This window comes from Sceloporus occidentalis, unplaced genomic scaffold (genome assembly GCF_023333645.1).
Source record: "Sceloporus occidentalis isolate IW3139 unplaced genomic scaffold, rSceOcc1.0.p SCAF_154, whole genome shotgun sequence".
In the NCBI taxonomy this organism is placed as follows: Eukaryota; Metazoa; Chordata; class Lepidosauria; order Squamata; family Phrynosomatidae; genus Sceloporus; species Sceloporus occidentalis.
The window spans coordinates 1629160-1648507 of record NW_028317134.1 but is presented as its reverse complement, the minus strand read 5'-3'; the positions used below and the strand labels follow the sequence as shown (position 1 = coordinate 1648507).

Here is a 19348-nt window from a genome sequence, read left to right as displayed (position 1 = left end):
GAAAAAAAAATTAATAAACTTGAGACCATATTCATTCTACAAATATTCTAATAAACGTATAGGTTAATCATTTCATCTATTAAGCAGAAACGTGCTTATTCACGTAAGATTACATACGATGATGTAATCTTATCTTGTTCATCCTCAGAGGGAAGCTTTCATTCATTTTACTGAATCACCAGAATTTTACAGACGTTACAAAGCATGTGTAAAAGATTTAAGAACATACCCCACAAAGGGCGCTTGCTGGGGGAAGATACTCACTGTAGAGACTCGGGGTAAGTATTGATCTAGGACTAATTAGCACTATAAAAAAAGGAGAATACACACAGAGGTTTATGATCTATTAGTGGAATACTGTTGGCTTGGGGATAAAGTTCAACTGATAAAAATGATCTCTACCCTGCCTCTGCATAACAAGAGCAGTAAACAGAGAAAGCAGCTTCATTAAACATAGTATAGCCCAGGGGTGCAACTAGAAATCACGGGGCCCTGGTGTGAAAAATTGTCCCGGGCCCCCCAACTTCAACAGCTAGTCTGTGTCATCATTGCCCCCCCTTTTTTGGTGTTGCTAATTCCTCAATGTCAAGGCATTGCAGATACACCAGCTGAATGAACAAAGCGATCAATGATCGCTTTCTGAGCTCAGTGAACCCCATGATGTGCCAAGCATGTCAGTTGTCACTAACTGCATGATTTTCATTGACATGACTGGCATGTCAATTGTCCTCAAGGGGTTAATATATGATATTTGGCTGGTTTGGTAAAATGCACATTAATAAGCCTGGGATGGTTGCATCCCCCATATTATTACAAATGTGCAGGTACCAAACATCCTATGCCTACCTGTTCGCCCCACTGATTTTATGATGGGGTCTGGCCAGGTTTCCAGATAACATTTATGGCCTAAGAAAAAGTTACATTTTCTGGTATTCAAGCAAGATGCCTTTTTTAACCCTTACTGCCCCTTATTGAACATAGGCATTCTGCATGACAATAGTAACGCTAAAAAATAAGGCAGTCAATTATTTCTTGTTTCTTGAATGAAACAATCGCTTATAATACCGCAATTACAAAGTAAGAACGTGCGCGACACTCATCACAGCTCAGGTAACGGCCAAGCCATTACATATATTATATATTGGGTTTTTTATCATCAAAATCTCTCTTTGCGTATAGTATTTGAGAAAATAATTTGGACTACGAATGCAAATTGTAAGAGGCTGCCTAATATTCCAAGCAGTCTCTTCAACAAAGAATGCATATTAACGCATTAAGTACATTTTAATATACTGTCTTCAACTGCAGGGAACCCCCACACATATCACACATTATTGTGTATTAAAGCAGTGAGTGCGTTCTTCCAAAGATCTCCATGGTCTGGCTATTCTTGACACTGATTGGCTCCTTGAAGCGGTCAATCAGTGGCAGAAAAGTGTTCAGACTAAAAATCAATGGAAGCTCTTTCCACGCATGTGCATTCGGATCTGAACCGCTCTCCACCTGCAGCATTCCCAGAACCAGCGCTGCCAGGAGGCCAGTACATCGGGTGCACGTAGGCGTGCTCAGATGAACATGTTTTCTGCAGGGCTTTTATGCAAATACATATCAGGGTACACTACAGAACCCTCTCCCAACACATTTACAAAACTAACAAGAACATTTAAAGGGATCGCACAACTAGCGTATCCATTAAAGTGCATTTGATGGCTGGAGTGTCCCTTTAACTTTCATTAAGTGTAAATGTATACATTAAGAACACGGGACAGAGCAGGTGGCAGCTAATGCCCAAAAAAAACAGACAAAAGTCGTTTAATATTCGAATCCTGAAATTACTGATCACATGATCGCTGGCATGAGGATGTTGCTGTGTTTGCCTGGGGGCTTTCTGAATTAAATCACAATAATAATGGAGCTGCACTCACAAGCCAAATGGAGCAAAGCCAGGGATGCACACCCAGCATGGGGATTAAAGCATTCATGGGACCGGGTTATGGCTCCTGACCAGCGATCCCTTAACATCAGGAATAATGAGGGGGGCTAGATGGACCCGCTAACAAAAAGAGGCAACTTTACTACACACAGGAGTGCTTGCCCCGTTACTAGCTACACGGATAGGGCATCAGTGGGATTCGTACAGTGTAAGAAGCTTGTTCTCGTGCGTTTATTGGATAATTAACCAGGGATTACACTGGGGCTGAACATTACAAATATATATATATATATATATATATATATATATATATATATATATATATATATATATAAATAAATACGAGGAGTTATACGAACCAAGCAGAGCGAAATGCCCCTTACTGCCCAGCTGCCCCGCCGGTGATCTGCCCACTAGATCGGCTTGAAGAATGCGGATTCTTTGCAGCTCAGGGCAAAGGATGCCGGTTATCTGTCTCTGTCACGCACTGCATTTTACCGCCGTCACTCCGCTTGCAGCGCAAACGGCACCAGAAAACACCACCTCTGCCCTAGATACGCTGCTGCCTGCTGATAGCCAACACTACGGGGTGGCACGAGGGACAATCTTTTCGACAGAGCGAAGGGCTGGAACCTGTCACACATTCCCTGCCCACTGGAGTGTTAACGATATGACAGCACAACAGGGATTGGTTACAGTTCGGAGGGCAGACTATTAGAGCTCCGCATGACATGCTATCAAAAAAACGAAACAGAACCTAGCTTCTGTGGCGGACGTATTTGTTGCGAGAAAGCAAGCTTTATTTAAATGTGCTCGCAACTCGCTTCCCCACTAGGGGGCTGCTCGCTGGAAAATGTCTGTCACCGAATTATGTCATTTTGGGTCCAAAGCACACGGGTCCCCCTCCTACTGAAGCCCAACCCCATATACAGCGGAAGCGGAAGCAGCGTGCACAGGTGGGATCTGTTTTGTTGTGACATTTAAATGCCAGGAGGGGTACAGCAGAGATCATTGGCAGAATCTGGACTCTTCTGGAGAGAACAGCTGGCAGGCGGGAGTATTGTATGGAGGTGATGCTTAACCCTTTCAGAGCCAGATGACGGTTTGACCCAGCACTGGAATGGTTAACCAGAAGTGTTACTAGTGCTGCTTACTACTTATTATATGTATGCATTACTGGTAAAAACCCATTATACAGAGAAGACAATATGTTACAAATCGTGGTCAAGGCAACTCTCCAATTGTAACTAAAAAGAGGTGCGACAGAAATCACATCATACAATAAAACCAATTAACAGCACCAATGCATGTGTTGGTTGGGTTGTATATTGCCCTATAACTTGCAAAAAAAAGACCCCATAAAAATATTGGGTATTTCTAAACTCGGGGCAAATAGTGGATTCTATTTAGCAGTTTTTAAAAAAAAATAAATCGCTATATTTTTATAAGACAGATGATATGATCAAAAAATGGTATCTAAAGAAAGCCCTTCTTGTTCTGGAGAAAAAGCAATGTATAACTTGTGTGTGTGTTCAGTAAACGAAGAAAATTTTAGCTTATAACGAACACCGCAAAAATGTTAAAGGCGTCCTTGGTCATGAAGGGTACAAAAAAAAAACACCCCTGTCCTTAAGGGGTTAATGATGGAGCAGTTACTGTGCAAGCTGAAGATCCGCCTGGGGTGGTCTCGGAAAGTGACCTGTTCCCAGCTCAGGGAAACCATAAAGCGTCCTTAACACAACTCATCAGACACCCTATAATGGCACCCCCGGTGTGAGTTATAGGAGAGGACCTTCCGCCCCGGAGTCCTTGAGTTTGTGTTCTAAAAGGACACCGACAGAGCTCATGCATACTTACCAGATGTCCAGGGGCACAAAGAGGGTGGAGTCTAAGGAAGAGGTGGGGTTATTTGGCACATTGGAACCCCACCTACTTTCAGCTCCACCCCTTCAGTCCTGGGGTGTTTGGAGCTCGTTTAGCGGCGTTAGGGCCGTGTGTGTCTGATGCTGTCTGTGCGCGGTGTCATGCGTTGTGCGCAGTGTCATGCATTGTGTGTAGGCAGTAATGTTATGCCGGGGCAGATGTACATTTGATGTGTTTAAGCTGCACAGTCCTCCAGCATGCAGAATTGTCCTCGGGGATCGTCCTCGGGGGGCCTCCCTAAATGGCCATCCATGCCATGTCTTTGTGTCTATGGAGCAAACCCAAGGTGCTTGGCTCGTATTTTGAACAAAACTGCATTCCTTTGCTTCATAGTATTTAGATCCAATATAGGAACAAACATGCCTGGGGGCCCCACAACACAGCCTGCAGGGGGCCCTGGGATCTCGTGTTACGCCGCTGGGTCCACATATTGTGCCGCTGCATAGAGTCAGTCCTATAGTTTCATTCTCATTGTATCTACTTTGAAATCTGTTATGGATTTCACTGTCTCTGGATAATTTGCGATGCAAAAACCTATTTGCATCCCTTCTGCCAATGATAACAATTAGTTTTGTCGTGGGGGGGGTTGCCACGTATTAGGGAATGAGGGTATCTGGGGGCTTTCTGAATGAGCTGATCCTTTACTGGCCCAGTCAAGCAGATTCTATGTAGCAACTCGTCAAATGTGTTAATGAAATTAAATGATTTTATTCTTCATGGAAACCGTGACGTGTCATTATTTAACAACAAAATCCAAAATAAAGAAGCAGAGGCTCAGCACTCAAATGATAAGGTGAGTTTATTTCACGCAGGCGTGCGTGAAATAAACTCACCTTATCATTTGAGTGCTGAGCCTCTGCTTCTTTATTTTGGATTTATTGAAGGACTTGGTGGTGCCCTGGCTCGTGCACCATCTCACTCTGAGTGCTGTATTCCAACCTTTCTTTCTGTATATTATTTAACAACACACAGAGTGGCAAGCCTGGGGGCAGATGTGCATAACTGGGGGGGCAGGTTGAAAAAAAGGAAATAAAAACAAAATATTTTTTCTCAATCATAGCTTTTATTAACAAACAATTGTTCACATAGTTTACATGAGTTAACATTCACTGGTAAAACTTTTTTCCTATAGGGTCGTCTTATATTCAGGCTTTTACTTTTTTTCATAAATTAATATTCAGATTTTGGGGGGTCGTCTTATAATCAGGGTCGTCTTATAATCGAGCAAATACGGTAGTTATCTTTTTAACCACGCCAAGCATGGGTTAATCAGTTCAGTGTAACTTTGAGTGAATAAGGAGAAAAAGGGAGCTAAATTGATATTAACGGTGTGGGGTCTGTTCATATAATAGTTTTGTGTTTATTTTTTAAGGGATGGACAAACTGATAAACTGTATGTATAAGAAGCCTCATGCTACCACAAGATTAATCTGCTTCCCGTGGGCCGGAGGAGGATCCATATACTTTGCCCAGTGGGGCAGATTATTCGACGAGTCAGTAGAAGGTTCGTACAGCTTTAATTATTCAAAATGTACTACTCTGTATGGACAAAGCTAAGTGCTCTATCGTTTTAGGGTGGAAACTGCCACATCACGGTTTTTAGCATAAGGAAATAGTTTTATTACTTGGCTAGGAGTGCAGTTGTTTTGGAGATATTTAGTATAAAAATTGCCTTCATGGAGGCTGAGATCAGTGGCAGCCGGTGGCAGGGCCGGCATTCTCTGATCAATATACTGTCCTGTTATCAATCTTCTCACCAATCCTACAAAGAATACCTGAAGCAATTTAACACCAGGTCCCAGATCATTCAGATCCGGAGAAAAGGAAGTTAAGATACATTCGCATGGTATACATATAAGCAAACCTGGAAACTCAACAGGGTCGGCTACCAGGAGCTCTCCCGAGCTCTCCCTCTTCTGGAGGAGCGGGTTTGTGTCTCCGGGTCAGTTTCTTCTTTTACTGGGCAGAGGAGCGGCGTTTGGCCACGGCCGACTCACCTCGCACTTCTCTCCCACTCCACTCCCGCTAAAGGTTTCTGGGGCTAACCCTGCCACTTCACAAAGCCAATCCCGCAGAAGAGAGAGAGCTCAGGGTAGCCCGCCGTGGGAAGTTCCCAGGCATGAGCAGCACATTAGGGTCTCAGACGCGTTCAGATTGCGTTCTATGCGGAGTTGATCTCAGAAACGTGAGCTACAAGAAAACAAAATCTATGATCTCTGCAAATTATTCGACTTGCAGCCCTGATCCCGTGACGTGGATACAGACCAAAGCTGATCTAGGACCTTCTAAACGTATCAGTAGATAATTCACTTGGATACTTTTGTTTTGCTATTTCTTAAAATTCTTGGATACAATTTATTCGCAGATTTATAAAGTCCTTTATTTTGGCACACATTCTTATGAGATATTGAAATAAAGTCATTACCCTTAATATAAAGCTCAGAGGATTTCGAATAATATTCACGGCCTATTACCCGGTCTCATTAAATACAATGCGATTCGCTATAATTTTATTCCTGTCGACAAAATAATCCAATGCAGACTATTTGGATAAAAGACAGAGCTTCTGGTTTCTCGGTGAGGTAATTGCCTTAGTTACTTTTATATCAGAATCCAAATTGGGTCTGCGCCCGCAGAAACTATTCGAGGGGAAGAAAAGGAAGAGAGGCTTTCCAAAGTGCACGCTGCTGGGGGAGCGGAATGACTCCGGCTCTCAGGCGTAATATTAGCATTGGAAACAATGCGCGCTAATAGAGTCTGCATTCTGTACCCGGCATTCATGTGCGAGTCACATCCAATTTTTCTTGAGGATAAATAGCCCTCTGTTTCACACTGAAAGGCCTACAGAGCGGATCCTGGTGTCGGAAACAATGGCGTTTCTTTGTGGCACCATTTGCAGCTAATGGCAACAGCTTAAGGTAATGTCTGCGTTCACAATGCTGAATGTCCAGCGGACTGCGGTACGTACGACGAGTAAAATATATTTTCTATAAGAACAGGTGTGTATTGTTAACAAATATTGAGAGATTTTGACCTCATGGTTATTATTTCTCCCCTTTTTTATAAAACGAACACCGAGAAGAGCTGCTTTATAAAGTGCGTGGAATCCTATGCATATAATACAGGGGCCGTGTATGGCCAGGCCCTCCTGATAAGCGAATCGACCAGTAAATTGATCCAGGTGGCCACTTCACATAATCTATTCAAAACTAATTTTCACAAATATTCATATTTTCCAGGGGGTCTTTAAGGTAATTTTGAATTCTGGGCACATCCAGCTCTTTCAGCCCCTTTTCATGGCGCACCATTTTTCAGTATGTGTACTTATATATATTTTTGAACTTATTTAATATATGTTCGTAGTATATTCAGTAAGGCTTCCTGGAAGAGAGTCCCGTGCTCAAGAACACTTTGCCGAGAACATGGACCAAATTGTTGAGGAGGTTACCCATGCTTTGCTTCCACAGCTTCGGGAGAAGTCTTTTGCATTTTTTGGCCACAGGTAATTTACATTTTTTGTAAAGCGCACGTTTCATTTGCAGATGCTGCCTGTTACAAGATTATGAAAAACTGTCTTAAATATCATATGATATTAGGACTTCTAAGAAGCCATTTTTGCATCATTACAGCCACCCTTTTTAAAGAAATATTAAAATGTACTTTAATTTGTGTGTAGCACACTAATTCCTTAATGCAGGAAGAAAGCATTATTGTTCCGATTGTCAAAAGGAAAACAATGTCATGCGGCAGATCATTAGCCAGATGGTCATCAGAGTCGCCGCATCTGGTATTGTCTGGCTGCTTCTCATTGTTTATTCTGTTGTGTATTGTATATTCAGGCAATGATGTACACAGACCCGGGTTGGACCTGAGGCTAAGCATAAGTATAGACAATGTGAACTCATGTTTTATCTGCTCTATAGCTTTGGGTCCTATACCAGCTTTGCCGCTGCAGCACGACTGAAAGAGACCTACGGTTTGGAACCCGTCCACCTCTTCGTGTCTGGGACGTCGGCACCCCATGTGAGTCATAAATACCACAAAACTGAATTATTCTGTTCCCACACAATGGCGTGTAGAATACATTCTTCTTTTACAAAATGATTCCAATCCTTCATAATATATAATTATCCACTTTCCACCAGATTTAAGTATCAGCAGGGTTGTATATTTAGATCATGAGCATGGAAGCCAGAGTCTTATTAGCCGTCTATGAGCTGTACTCTGGCTACTCTAGAATTCCCATTGATTACTGAGAGTAGAGCCCTGCTCCTCACTCAAGACCGTAACATTATTTTTACAGAATGCTTTACGTGTATATTGCAGTCCAAATCCCGATACTCTGTGCCCAAAAGGTCAGGGCTGAGTGACGAGGAGTTTCTCCGGTGGATGTCGGTAGCAGGGGGAACTCCTCTTGAAATCCTGCAGCACAAAGATGCCGTTCAGCTGTTTGTCCCACCTCTGAAGGCCGATCTCCGAGTGGTCGAATCTTTTGTGTAAGTGCCCCTTAAATTAAGTTTACATCAATCAATCATTAAGTCTAATCAATACGGCAACAGTTTGCAGTCTTCTCTCCTTGTTGTTTTATAGCTTTAGTCTTTTGGTATAAACTACTCACAGTCAATAAATGAGGCCAAGGTTTTGGGTTTCTAGTTAATGGGGAAGAAGAGAGCTTGAACTCAGGCCAAGCAAACAGTTGTTCTTCTGAGTCATCTGGGGCCAAACGTGGATATTTTTAAGTACGGACGTTTTAAAGGATCCTTGAAGACTCTTCACTTTGAGTTTACATAATGGAGTGCCCATAGACAATAAGAGTAAGCCTCTTTCACTGTATTTCGCTGTGCTGTATTTGTCGGTACGATTAACATAGAGAAATGTGGTTTGTTCTTCTGCTTTGGGTTCACATTAATGTAAACTTGCACCTCAACAGCATTGGTTGGGTGGAAGCGTTATATTGGGTTCCCAGCAGATGTATAGAACTATAGAAATTTTGCACTGGGTCATCAAGGATGTTATTAGCCTCACCACACAGGCAAACTGGTGTACCAGAGAAAAATTCATTTGTACATAGATCTGGTTAATGAGAATTAGAAAATCCATGTTCCTCGGACCATGTTGGATCCCTGTCCTGTATATTCTGCTTTCCCGCATAACAACTTTCCTAATGTTTAAGAAAAGGTTGATTCCGAGCTGATTCCATTTTGCTCTGAAAGGCGCTATATAAACACTAGGTGTTATTTTATGTCCAGTATTGGGTTTTTTAATGTATGAATATAATGTATTCTAGCTTACAGAAAATAAAAATTAAGCTAGAGGCAGAGAGGGCACAATAACAAAGGTTTGCCTGGAAGCCCATCTTTGGTGCATAGGCTTGCACCGTATATATATAGATGTACTGGGTAGCGCATGATTTCACCTGCCTCTCAGACAAGAAGCAGCGTTGAGTTTCTGTATAATGCGGTGCCGATACAAGTTAGAGCTTTCTATTTTCTCTCTATAGCTATGAAAAGCCTGCAGCCCACGTCTTGTCCTGTGGAATAACGTGCTTTGATGGTGCATCAGACGCTCCACATGATTTAGAGGGTAAGGCATCAGTGCTGTTTTCTCCTTCAATGGAACCCATTCCCGTACCCCACTCTAAAGACTTTATATTATCCACCGCTGGGTTGGATGCAACCTGAATCTTGGTCATGTGGATATTTCATATTCTAACCTTATTACATACATGTATGAGCTTGTTGGAATGCCTGGAAACGACTTGGATACAACAGCAGCCGTGGATGATCAGTTACATGCATACAGGTGTGCCGAGTGCAAGGATTTGTCATCCTAGGCAGAACCTAATTTAAGTTAGTTTGGTTAGTTACATTTTGTCCCCAATCTAACCTTTTTATTTTTTTTTTTAATAGCATGGAAGGACCTTACCAGTGGAGATTTCAATATTCATAAGCTTCCAGGCGGTCATTTTTATTTGAAGGATCCAGACAATCAAAATCAGCTTGTGAAATATGTCTCGAAGTATCTAGAAACTGCTGACATGAGCTATTTGTGAATCACGCTGTATAAAAAAGGAGTGATGTAAAAGATACCTGGGAATAGTTTGTTTGCTGAGCTATGTGCATGCTATGACATCATCGGTCATGTCCTCATATGCCTGAATTGGCTTTAAAGACAATTTTTTTTGACATTGGAACAAAACCTGTATTCTTTTAAAACCAGAAGAACCTGTCTTTGCTTGTAATTTGATCCATGTAGTATTAACATACTGTATATTGTATTACGGTATATATGTGCCCTCTGGTTATGGGCAGAGGTGATGACATCTAGCGGAGAACGAGTGCAGAAGCTTTGCTAAGTTTTAAATCAGATCTGTCACACTAGGACAGAAAATTCATTGCTTTCTAACATGTTTTTATATTGTTCTCAAAACAATCCCTTGCTTTTAAATGAAATATCTCCAAAAAGGGTGGTGGTTTTAATGAGCTGCGAGAGCTCCACGTCCTTTTCTCATGTAGAGAACACTAGTTCTGGGACTGGCCCAGGACAGCTGTGGAATCTGGTACTGTAGTTATAACCAATGTTTGCTTAACATTTTAATATATATTAAACATTTCACAAGCTTTTCTTTTGTTTTATTCCGTCTAACTTATCTAATACAGTTTTCTGGTCAATCTTGGAATTTTGATGTTCACCAGCTAGGTTTGTTCGCCAGACAGGGAATAACCGATAAGGGGACCGCTGTCCTGGAGGATGGGAAACAGGGAGGACATCTACTACGCTAGATCAGTACAGCAACTGGCCCAGGACACCAGTCAAGAAGGTAGTAAAAACCAAACATTGAAAGCACTTTGTTCTTTATAGAGACTTAAATACGATGAAGAAGGCCTGATGACTTCCAACAGGAGTGGCAGCAGGGTAGGGCAATTTAAACATGCGTTGTAAAAAGGTATACGGCTATCCTGAAAATAAGACAGGACCAAGTACAGGTAAGGTTTAAGGTATTACAGGAAGGAGAAGACTCTAGCTGGGTCAGATGGCTCTAATCCTATTCTAGGAGACAAGGAAAATACAATTGGTACCGCATTCAAAAAAGGGACAAGGTGTGCCTGTTAAAGCTGTGACGATGGCTGTCACAGACGCTAATGTCATGATATCCATTCTTCTTAAATAAAGACTAAAACGCCATGGTAAATTGTAAAACCGTTTAATACGTCAGTGCGGAGAGCTGAGGTCTGTACAGAACCACAGGGCCATTCAAGTCTAAGTTAACCAGCTTTAGGTTTTCTACAGTTATAAGAGAAATGCTTTCCATGCGTCTATCTGTTCCCACACTCGTGATTTATCCGTGCACGTTACATTCCGTACTTCTCAATCAGCTCGTTTGCTTTAGAAACGTAGGCATTCATTGCATCTTCTTTTGACAAACCTAGCAAGAGAAAATATACCATGCTTAAAAAAAATAAAAAAAAAAAAAAAAAAAAGTATTTTAACGTCGTCATGCCAAACCTATGAAGGAAAAAATAACCTAATTACCTTTTTTTGAATTCCATGCTTCCCATTTGGCTTTGCCTTTCAGGTCTAGCATCCCAGGGCACTCTGAATCATTAAAATAAATACAATAAATATAAAAAGGCGCCAGAACTATTGCTATACATTTAAAAATAATTTTCAAGATGAGAACGTGTTCAAGGTCTATGCCCAGTAATTCATTATTCCTAAACACCATGGAGCAGGAGTTGGTTTATATTGAGATGAAAGACCGACGGTTACCAACGAAGCTAGTAAGTAATCGTCAGTGATCGAGAAGGAAGGCTACGTGGATTGTGAAGGGGAAATCTTGCCATCACCATATTTTAGCCCAACTTTACATTTTATTAAGATCATGTAGTTATAATAGGGAAATTAAAACTAACAATTGGCTAAAAAAAAATAAAAATAAAAAAAAAATAAAAAAAATGAATACAAGTTAATACAGACTGGAATAGACCTGTAGAAGCCATATGTAGATCAATAAGGTTTCTTGCCACCTTACTGATTAAACTACACATTATGCAGGGCCAGCTCAGCCATTCTTTCAGAATTATTAACTGGGGATGACCCATTATAATGCATAACCCAGTAAGATACAAATCACAACCCTTTGCTTTAGTGAATAAGCCCCCGAGAGAATTCCATTTAGCATTTAGTTAATCAGATAGTAAAATATATACCTATGTTTATGTCCCCCACTGTTGACTGCTTATAAAGGCCATATAGCTCCTTCAGTTCATCGTCAGTTGGTTTTGTTTTCAACTTCTTGACGTCTTCTGCAGCTTTGTCAAAATCAGCCTGTTAAAAGTAAAAATGTATTTGATTAAAATAGTTTCACACGTTGGATGGACTTTTAGTTTTCTTGGTTAACAGATTTTCTGCAGAGTCGACTCTGGAATTTAAATTTTCACTATAAATGAGTGTTTCTATCAAATTGAATTAATGAAAAAAATAAATAAAGATGGATTAGGTCAAATCAAAGCGGTAAAAAAAATAATAAAAAAAAAAAATATTAATTATGATCATTGGTAGACGGGCTTCAGAAACTATATACAACCGACAGTTCGGAATGGAATAGGTCTAGCTTGTTACTATATGAACCCATATATCAAATATATCACCCTCTCCATCTCCATCGTTGTTGGATATATTCCCACAATTCATACGTTAAGGTGATGTCTGCAGGTCACTCAAGTCTTAATATATTCAGGATGGAGAAGAACATTTCCGGCTAACAAGACAGGACATCCTGAGTGGTGGCGGGGGGGCACTAAATGCACAATATAAGTATTGTGGTTACACCTGTGGAATATGATGGTGCTATAACGATGAGGTCAATATTGGACATTTAGCTTATAGGATAGACCTACGCAGATTAACTTTAGTTTTCAAATAGATTCTCTAAGCCCGTCCTCAAAATTAAAAGTTTGCCCAATAAAAAAAAAAAAAAAAAAATGTATTTTGCATTTATACCGCTGGACCAAGCAGCATTCTCAGCATCTGCTTCCTAAAGACAGTCATTGTTGGAAATGGTCCTCCTGAGCGCAGGTGGATCAGTCATGATGACAGACACCAGCGAGTCCCTGAGCTCATTAACGCTGCCGCGAAGACTATTCCACCTGGATACACGTTAAGTTAAAGACAACACTCCATGGCAGGTAGTAACCGGATTGGATTCTGCATTCAGAAGAAGACCCCATTGCTTTGGTGCGTTGGGTAAGTGTCCATCAACACTGAGGACATCTGTGCTGCCTCCAGGAGACTGACCGGTAACAATATTTATGGCTGTCGGTAATATCCATAGAGGTCTCAGAAAATAAGTTACATGTTTAAGATCATTCCAGAGTGTTAACCTCGCTAAAAAGACAGACTTGATCAACCTTAACCATCGATCGCTAACCGCACACTGGAACGATGGCGATTCAGCCTCCCAGGTAACTTTAGTAACAGCCAGGTGTAGGTATGTTGCTATGGGGCAAACTTTTCTACGGCACAGTCCTTCCGAGGATTTAGCCGGATTAATAAGGTACAACGGCCTCTGTTCTCGGCAAGCTGTGTGGCCCAAAGCATGTATCTGGAGAAGTCATTATATTTAAGAGGGCAGTGCGGCTGGTATAGGCTACAGATCCGCCGGCCCACGCAGTCAGTAAAACGCCACGACGTTCCTCCAAAATGATCTTGGTGAACGGGTGACCTGCAGCCATCGGCTTACCCCGCCGATTGGAGATAAACGTAACCCGTCGGGATACAGGAGAAGTAAGCTCTGAAAGCCACACATTTGTGCAGCAAGTTATGGTGGCCACCCCAACGCTACTTTTATTCCTGTAATATAAAAATAAATCACAAAATCTAAACAAGCAAAAGCCAGAAAAGTTCACTGAACGTGCGATTCGCTCCACGGGACTCCAAATTATACGCAAATTACTCAGCATCAGAGTTAATTTGCACCATGCGGGCCTCGGAGGACCGGGATGTGCATCGCCTGCAAGCTTGTAGACTCTGCACACCCAGCATAGCTTTCATGGCAGCCGGGGACACGGAAGGAGGAATAAAGAACATTCGGAGAGGAGACTTCAGGATCCAGAGTTTAGGATCAGACTTTGATAAAACTCTCAGAATATAATAAACCAGAGGAACCCCCAAAACACAGAAATGCTGCCCCAATCCCCAAACGGTTAGAGCGGACGGCGGAGCGGACCCCACGCCGCTGCAGCACCCCAGACCCAGAGTAATAGCAATCACCGCGCATTTAAAACCGAATCCGATTATAATTCTACGACCCCCCAGGCTACCTGGTCCTTGGGTTCACTGAGAAGTACATGAAACGTTACATCGCCCAGTGAGCATCTTGCATGTGTATTAACAATTTAATGACATTAACCCTTCCTGCCACAGCAATGACTGCATTTCTCTGTATTTATGATCTGATGAAGGAAAACAAAACATTTTTTGCTGAATAAATGAGAATCTGCAACCAGGCAGCTCAAGGTTTCTGAATTAAGTGAAAACCATACACACACACATATATATATACATATATATATCTCCATACAGGTCCAAACTACGGACAATTACTCCATACACACAAGGATTGAGGACCCATTAACCCTTACACCGCCAAAAGCTTGAAATGGTCCCAGTGTATAACAAAGAAGTCCCACCGCCTGCAGTAATATAGTTGCGCACAGGTCGCCCCTCGCCTAGTGTGTCCCACGCAGGCCCCCGTACCCTCCCGATCACACGGTGCATGTACCTGGGGAGACATGGCAAGTGCGGGCGTCACAGCTCAGCAGGTGCAAAAGAGACGGTAGGCGGACGGGCGCAACTTAAGCTGGGGGCTGAGCCGCCCCTTATTTATAAGGGTCAGTGGTACACCCCCAAGAGAGTGATGCTGATTGGCTGCCAATCTCTCGTGTAATTACGTCATTTATTGTAGCGCTCCGAAAGATGAAGGGGATGAAGGTGTAACCGTATCGCTGCTGGTCGGATACAATCCGGGAAGATCCATGATAAGATTTATATTCAGGAGGAAAATAAACCGATGGGCGTCTATATAACCAGTACATTCACTCAGCCGTTTCTAGTATGATGCATATTAACATGCAGTTTAGATAGACTGGGTCTTAGTGTACTGACGCACAGGTCCGCCTGGGTAATACATGTTAGCAAGGAGGTTGGCGTAGCTGGTTACAAGCATCGGGTCACTTAAACCCAGAGCTCAGGCGATGGCCAATGACTTTGCTGTATTCATCATACTGTGACATTCACAAACTCTTCTATGCACTATGTAATGGCGGATAAAAGGTTAATAAACAGACATTTATTTCAGAGACCCATCACACGTGCCTACCACGGGGGCAGCCAATCCTTATTCCTCCCCATTCAGTCATCCCAACCTTAAAGTTAGGTTTCTGGTTGTTGATGGTTCGGGTAAATGTTGTGAGGACAGAGAGAAGGGAAATAGATTCACAATGACAAGTGGGTTATATCTGCTAGGGTTGCCACGCCCCCAGCTCCCCTTTAAATGTGATCAGCACAGTTACATATCATGACCTCATTATTCTGAGCTGTGAACATGACATCATATCATCTATCTTAAACCATGACTTTGAAAAACAGGAAATACTTTATTCAGAGCCCTGAAAGCCTTTTATTTCTGGAAGATCAAATTGTTGTGTGAGGCACTGCTTGTTAATCCTATTTGTACAGCGCTGCAGTATATGATGGCTCTCTATATAAATAATATTAATAGGTATATGGCCAATCCAGCCTTATCATATCATGTAAAACATTTCCATAAGGATGTAATGTTGATCTAGTCTGAATATTTGTGTTATGAGACGTAAAATGCACCCCATAGACAGGACAGGATTTATCACCATACCTGGAGAACCCATCCTTTAAATGGGGGCATTTCCTGCAATGTCAGGGGCCGGTCCCCCAAGGGTAGCCAGAGCCCAGAAGTTCCCAGGCATGTTTATCGTGAATCCAAGATCATTGCTCCTCATATTATTATTATTTATTGTTTTATATAGTGCCATCAAATTCCATAGCGCTGTACAATGGGTGGACAGGACATAACGAGTAGTATGTAACATAACAATTTGACTTACAGAGACAACAAGTGAGGAGGGCCCTGCTCAAAGGAGCTTACAATCTAGAGGGAGTTGGGTTGTATTACACAAAAGGTAAACGTGCCGTTATTAGGGATAGACCGGCCAGACTAGTAAAAGTATTGCAGGAGAGGGACTGGGAAAGGTGAGCTAAGGGAATATGGGGGGCGTTAGTGTGCAATATTATAAGCGTCCTTAAAGAAGGTGGTCTTGAGGGATTTTTTGAAGGAATAAAGGCATGGAGAAAGACGGATATACCGGTCCAGAGGAGAGCATTCCAGAGGATAGGGGCAGCCCTGGAGAAATCTTGTAAGCGTGCATGAGAGCTAGAAATCAGAGGAGAGGATAGAAGGAGATCATTGGATGAGCGGAGAGACCGGTGAGGAGAGGATTTAGAGATGAGTGAGGAGATGTAGGGAGGGGAACCGCTGTGAAGGGCTTTGAAAGTAAGAGTGAGGATTTTGAAATGAACCCTGAAGCGCACAGGCAGCCAGTGAAGAGACCGACAGAGGGGAGAGACGTTGGTAAAGCGATGGGAGAGGAAGATAAGTCTGGCAGCAGCATTCATGGTGGATTGTAGAGAGGTGAGACGGTTAAGAGGGAGAGCGGCTAAAATAGAGTTACTGTAATCAAGACGGGAGATAATCAGAGCATGGACAAGAGCCTTAGTGGCATGCTGTGTTAGAAAGGGACGGATGCGGGCGATGTTCGAGCTCAGGTGGATCAGTCATGATGACAGACGCCAATAATTCCGACCTCATTTGGGTTGCCGTGACAACTATTTTGTCTGGATACTAATTGCAACGAACACAACATGCAGTAACCCAGCTGCTAATTGTACTTGGCTTCTCACCTCACCAGGATCCCCAACATAAGTCAGGCTCCTCAAAAAACCGGATGTCCAGGATCTCCGTGATGGCGCTACGGTGGATCACCAACTACCCACCTTTCATTTCTGTGCTAATACAAAATCCACTGAAACCCACCTGTGCATGAACACCGTGAGAAAAGACCTGGAGAACACCCAACATCAGGTCAATGAAAGCACGGATAGATATGGGGTATTCGTGCCCAAAAGAGAAAATATGATCTAAAACATAAAATTACATAACAGGCGGGTTCTGTCAGTAATCACATTATGGAGATCTTTACAGTACCTTTTTTAAATGTGTATTGGGTACAATGTAAGATACAGTGCAGTGAGCATATCTCCCAAATGTCCTGCTTTTGGAGGGACTGAAACCTCTGTATATTTTTTCCGTCCACTGGATCACAGATTTGGATTTGTGCAAATAAAACACATTACGCTTCTTTGAAATACTTTAGTGAATTGCATTGCACCGGATTTGTGAGTCCAGATGGCCGGTCTGAACCTGGTGAGATATAATGTGTGAACGCGCCGGTACCCCGGTGCTAGGCTCTAGCGTACAATAATTATCCCCATGTCATCCGGTCATCCTAATGCTGCGATAAGATCATGGAGCTGTATTATACTGATCGCAGCGTCACATAGATGGCATTTTTCAGCACGTAAATAAAACGGATGAAAGTCCGGTAATAACTCCACGTCTGCAGAGTTCACACGAACTCCCCTCTACTGCAAAACACATACACGGCGGCAGCTTTCTGATGTGCGCATGCGCAGTTGTGTAGACGGCGTCCTCTTAACATGGTTCTGTTGCAACCAGACGCGGTTTGCCGGTCCGTGCTCGCAGTTGTGATTTACTTGGGTCCGGGTTATCGCTCCTTAAAGTCTCGGAAACTCTTCCGTCTCCCGCTCCGTGTACAGAGGGTGACAGGCACGACGCACACGCCTTTGCGCGATGTCGAGATATAAATCCCTAAACGATCGGCGCGTCTCCTGCAGACCCTATTCGGTTCGGTGTTCTGATTACAGGCCGATCTTCCGACAAATACGTAACAGACTCCAAGCAGCCGGAAAACAGATACTGAGAGACCAAAACAAGTAAACAACCAACTCTTATCACTCTCAGTACATATCTGAAGACTGCTGTGTATCTGCAGGAAGATCCTGCACCCCCACTCCCGACACAGTCCTTTATCTGAGTGTAAGCTCTTTAGCAAATTGCAGAGCCTTGTATGCTTGCAGTCAGGGGGGTATTACAGCGCATTTACCCTGCTGGGGTTTTCCCCCCTGATGCCTTCACACAGAGCGCAGCCCCCCCCCCCGTGCGCATGCACCGTGTGTAATTATACACGTTACTGGAGATAGGGATCAGTGCCCCCAAACATATTACCACTGCCTATCCATAATGTTTTGTGAGTTTGTATAGAGGGCTGTGAGGTTTCTTTCCTGGCTGCCAAAATAAAAGTGTATTTTCTAAACATTCCTCTCTTAAACGAATGCATGTGTTGGATTTCTTGTACCTTTTGGTGTTGTCTGTAGGTGCAAAGATCCCCAAAATGAGAATTTCTAACGTATTCTTTTTTGTTTATAGAGAACACACGACGTCCCGGGAATGTACTCGCCGAGTGCGGCAGGATCCTAGAGGATCGGCTCTGCCATCTACTCCAGCAAACTCAGAAGATGCTGAAATAATCGCCGGTGCAAAACCGAATGCAACCGACAGCGACCCCCAGGTGAGCGTCTGCTTATTTAAGATAAATCTGCCCGCTGCTGGAGTGTTAAGAGTTAAAATGTTATTTTTAAAGGCTAAATAACACAGGGACATCCGCTCTACATTCTTTTTCTGAGCAAGAAAGTTTGTTTGAGCCAAAAGTCACTTAAAAGCTAACCTTTATACATTTAAAGATGCTTACTGGAGATACTGTACAAAGATACTGGAGTTCTATTTAAATGGGAACATTTGAGCCGTTTATTATGCCCCCCCCCCATCCCCTGCATACGACCTTCTAATGGATTCCTATAACTCTGGTAGAATCCGATGTACCCCTTCCCCAAAAATCTTAGAATTACCAGTTAGATGCTTTCTTGTGAATTACTTTTTTCATTTAGTTTCTGCCAGAAGGCGTCTAAAAATGTGGCATCAAAAACAATCGTTTACATGGAGACCAACGCGTTCAGAAGATAGCTGAATCCAACGTGTATTTTTCAGCGGGTGCGTATATCCTGCTATTGAAAAATGACCTTAATGAAATAGCTTATGGATGTAATTTAAATGATACTTGGTAAAGCAATCCTTAAAACTTTTTGTGTTATACACATATAAACATACATGCAAAAAATGATCCCCCCTATTGTATTCAGATTGAAGGGGGCCGCATATATAGGCAGACTGTCCTCTTCACCATGTATAGATATGTACGCGGGAATTAGAAAGAGACAGATTATGGTTGAACAAATACAATACAGTTTCTGAAGTCCTTG

General features: G+C 42.5%; 2 protein-coding genes across 2 annotated transcripts; one reads left to right on the top strand and one right to left on the bottom strand.

Annotated features, from left to right (window-relative positions):
• Window positions 1–5230: 5230 nt before the first annotated feature.
• On the top strand, window positions 5231–9908 carry OLAH (oleoyl-ACP hydrolase). The gene is made up of 6 exons (XM_089500375.1): window positions 5231–5360; window positions 7220–7358; window positions 7780–7879; window positions 8183–8352; window positions 9357–9439; window positions 9766–9908. Exons 1-6 carry the CDS (start codon window positions 5231–5233, stop codon window positions 9906–9908), a joined length of 765 nt encoding a protein of 254 aa, XP_089356501.1.
• Window positions 9909–11208: 1300 nt separating this feature from the next.
• Window positions 11209–14651, bottom strand: LOC149280557 (acyl-CoA-binding protein homolog). The gene is made up of 4 exons (XM_089500387.1): window positions 14640–14651; window positions 12067–12184; window positions 11390–11452; window positions 11209–11282 (listed from the first exon to the last, which is right to left on the bottom strand). Exons 1-4 carry the CDS (start codon window positions 14649–14651, stop codon window positions 11209–11211), a joined length of 267 nt encoding a protein of 88 aa, XP_089356513.1.
• Between the last annotated feature and the right edge of the window lie 4697 nt (window positions 14652–19348).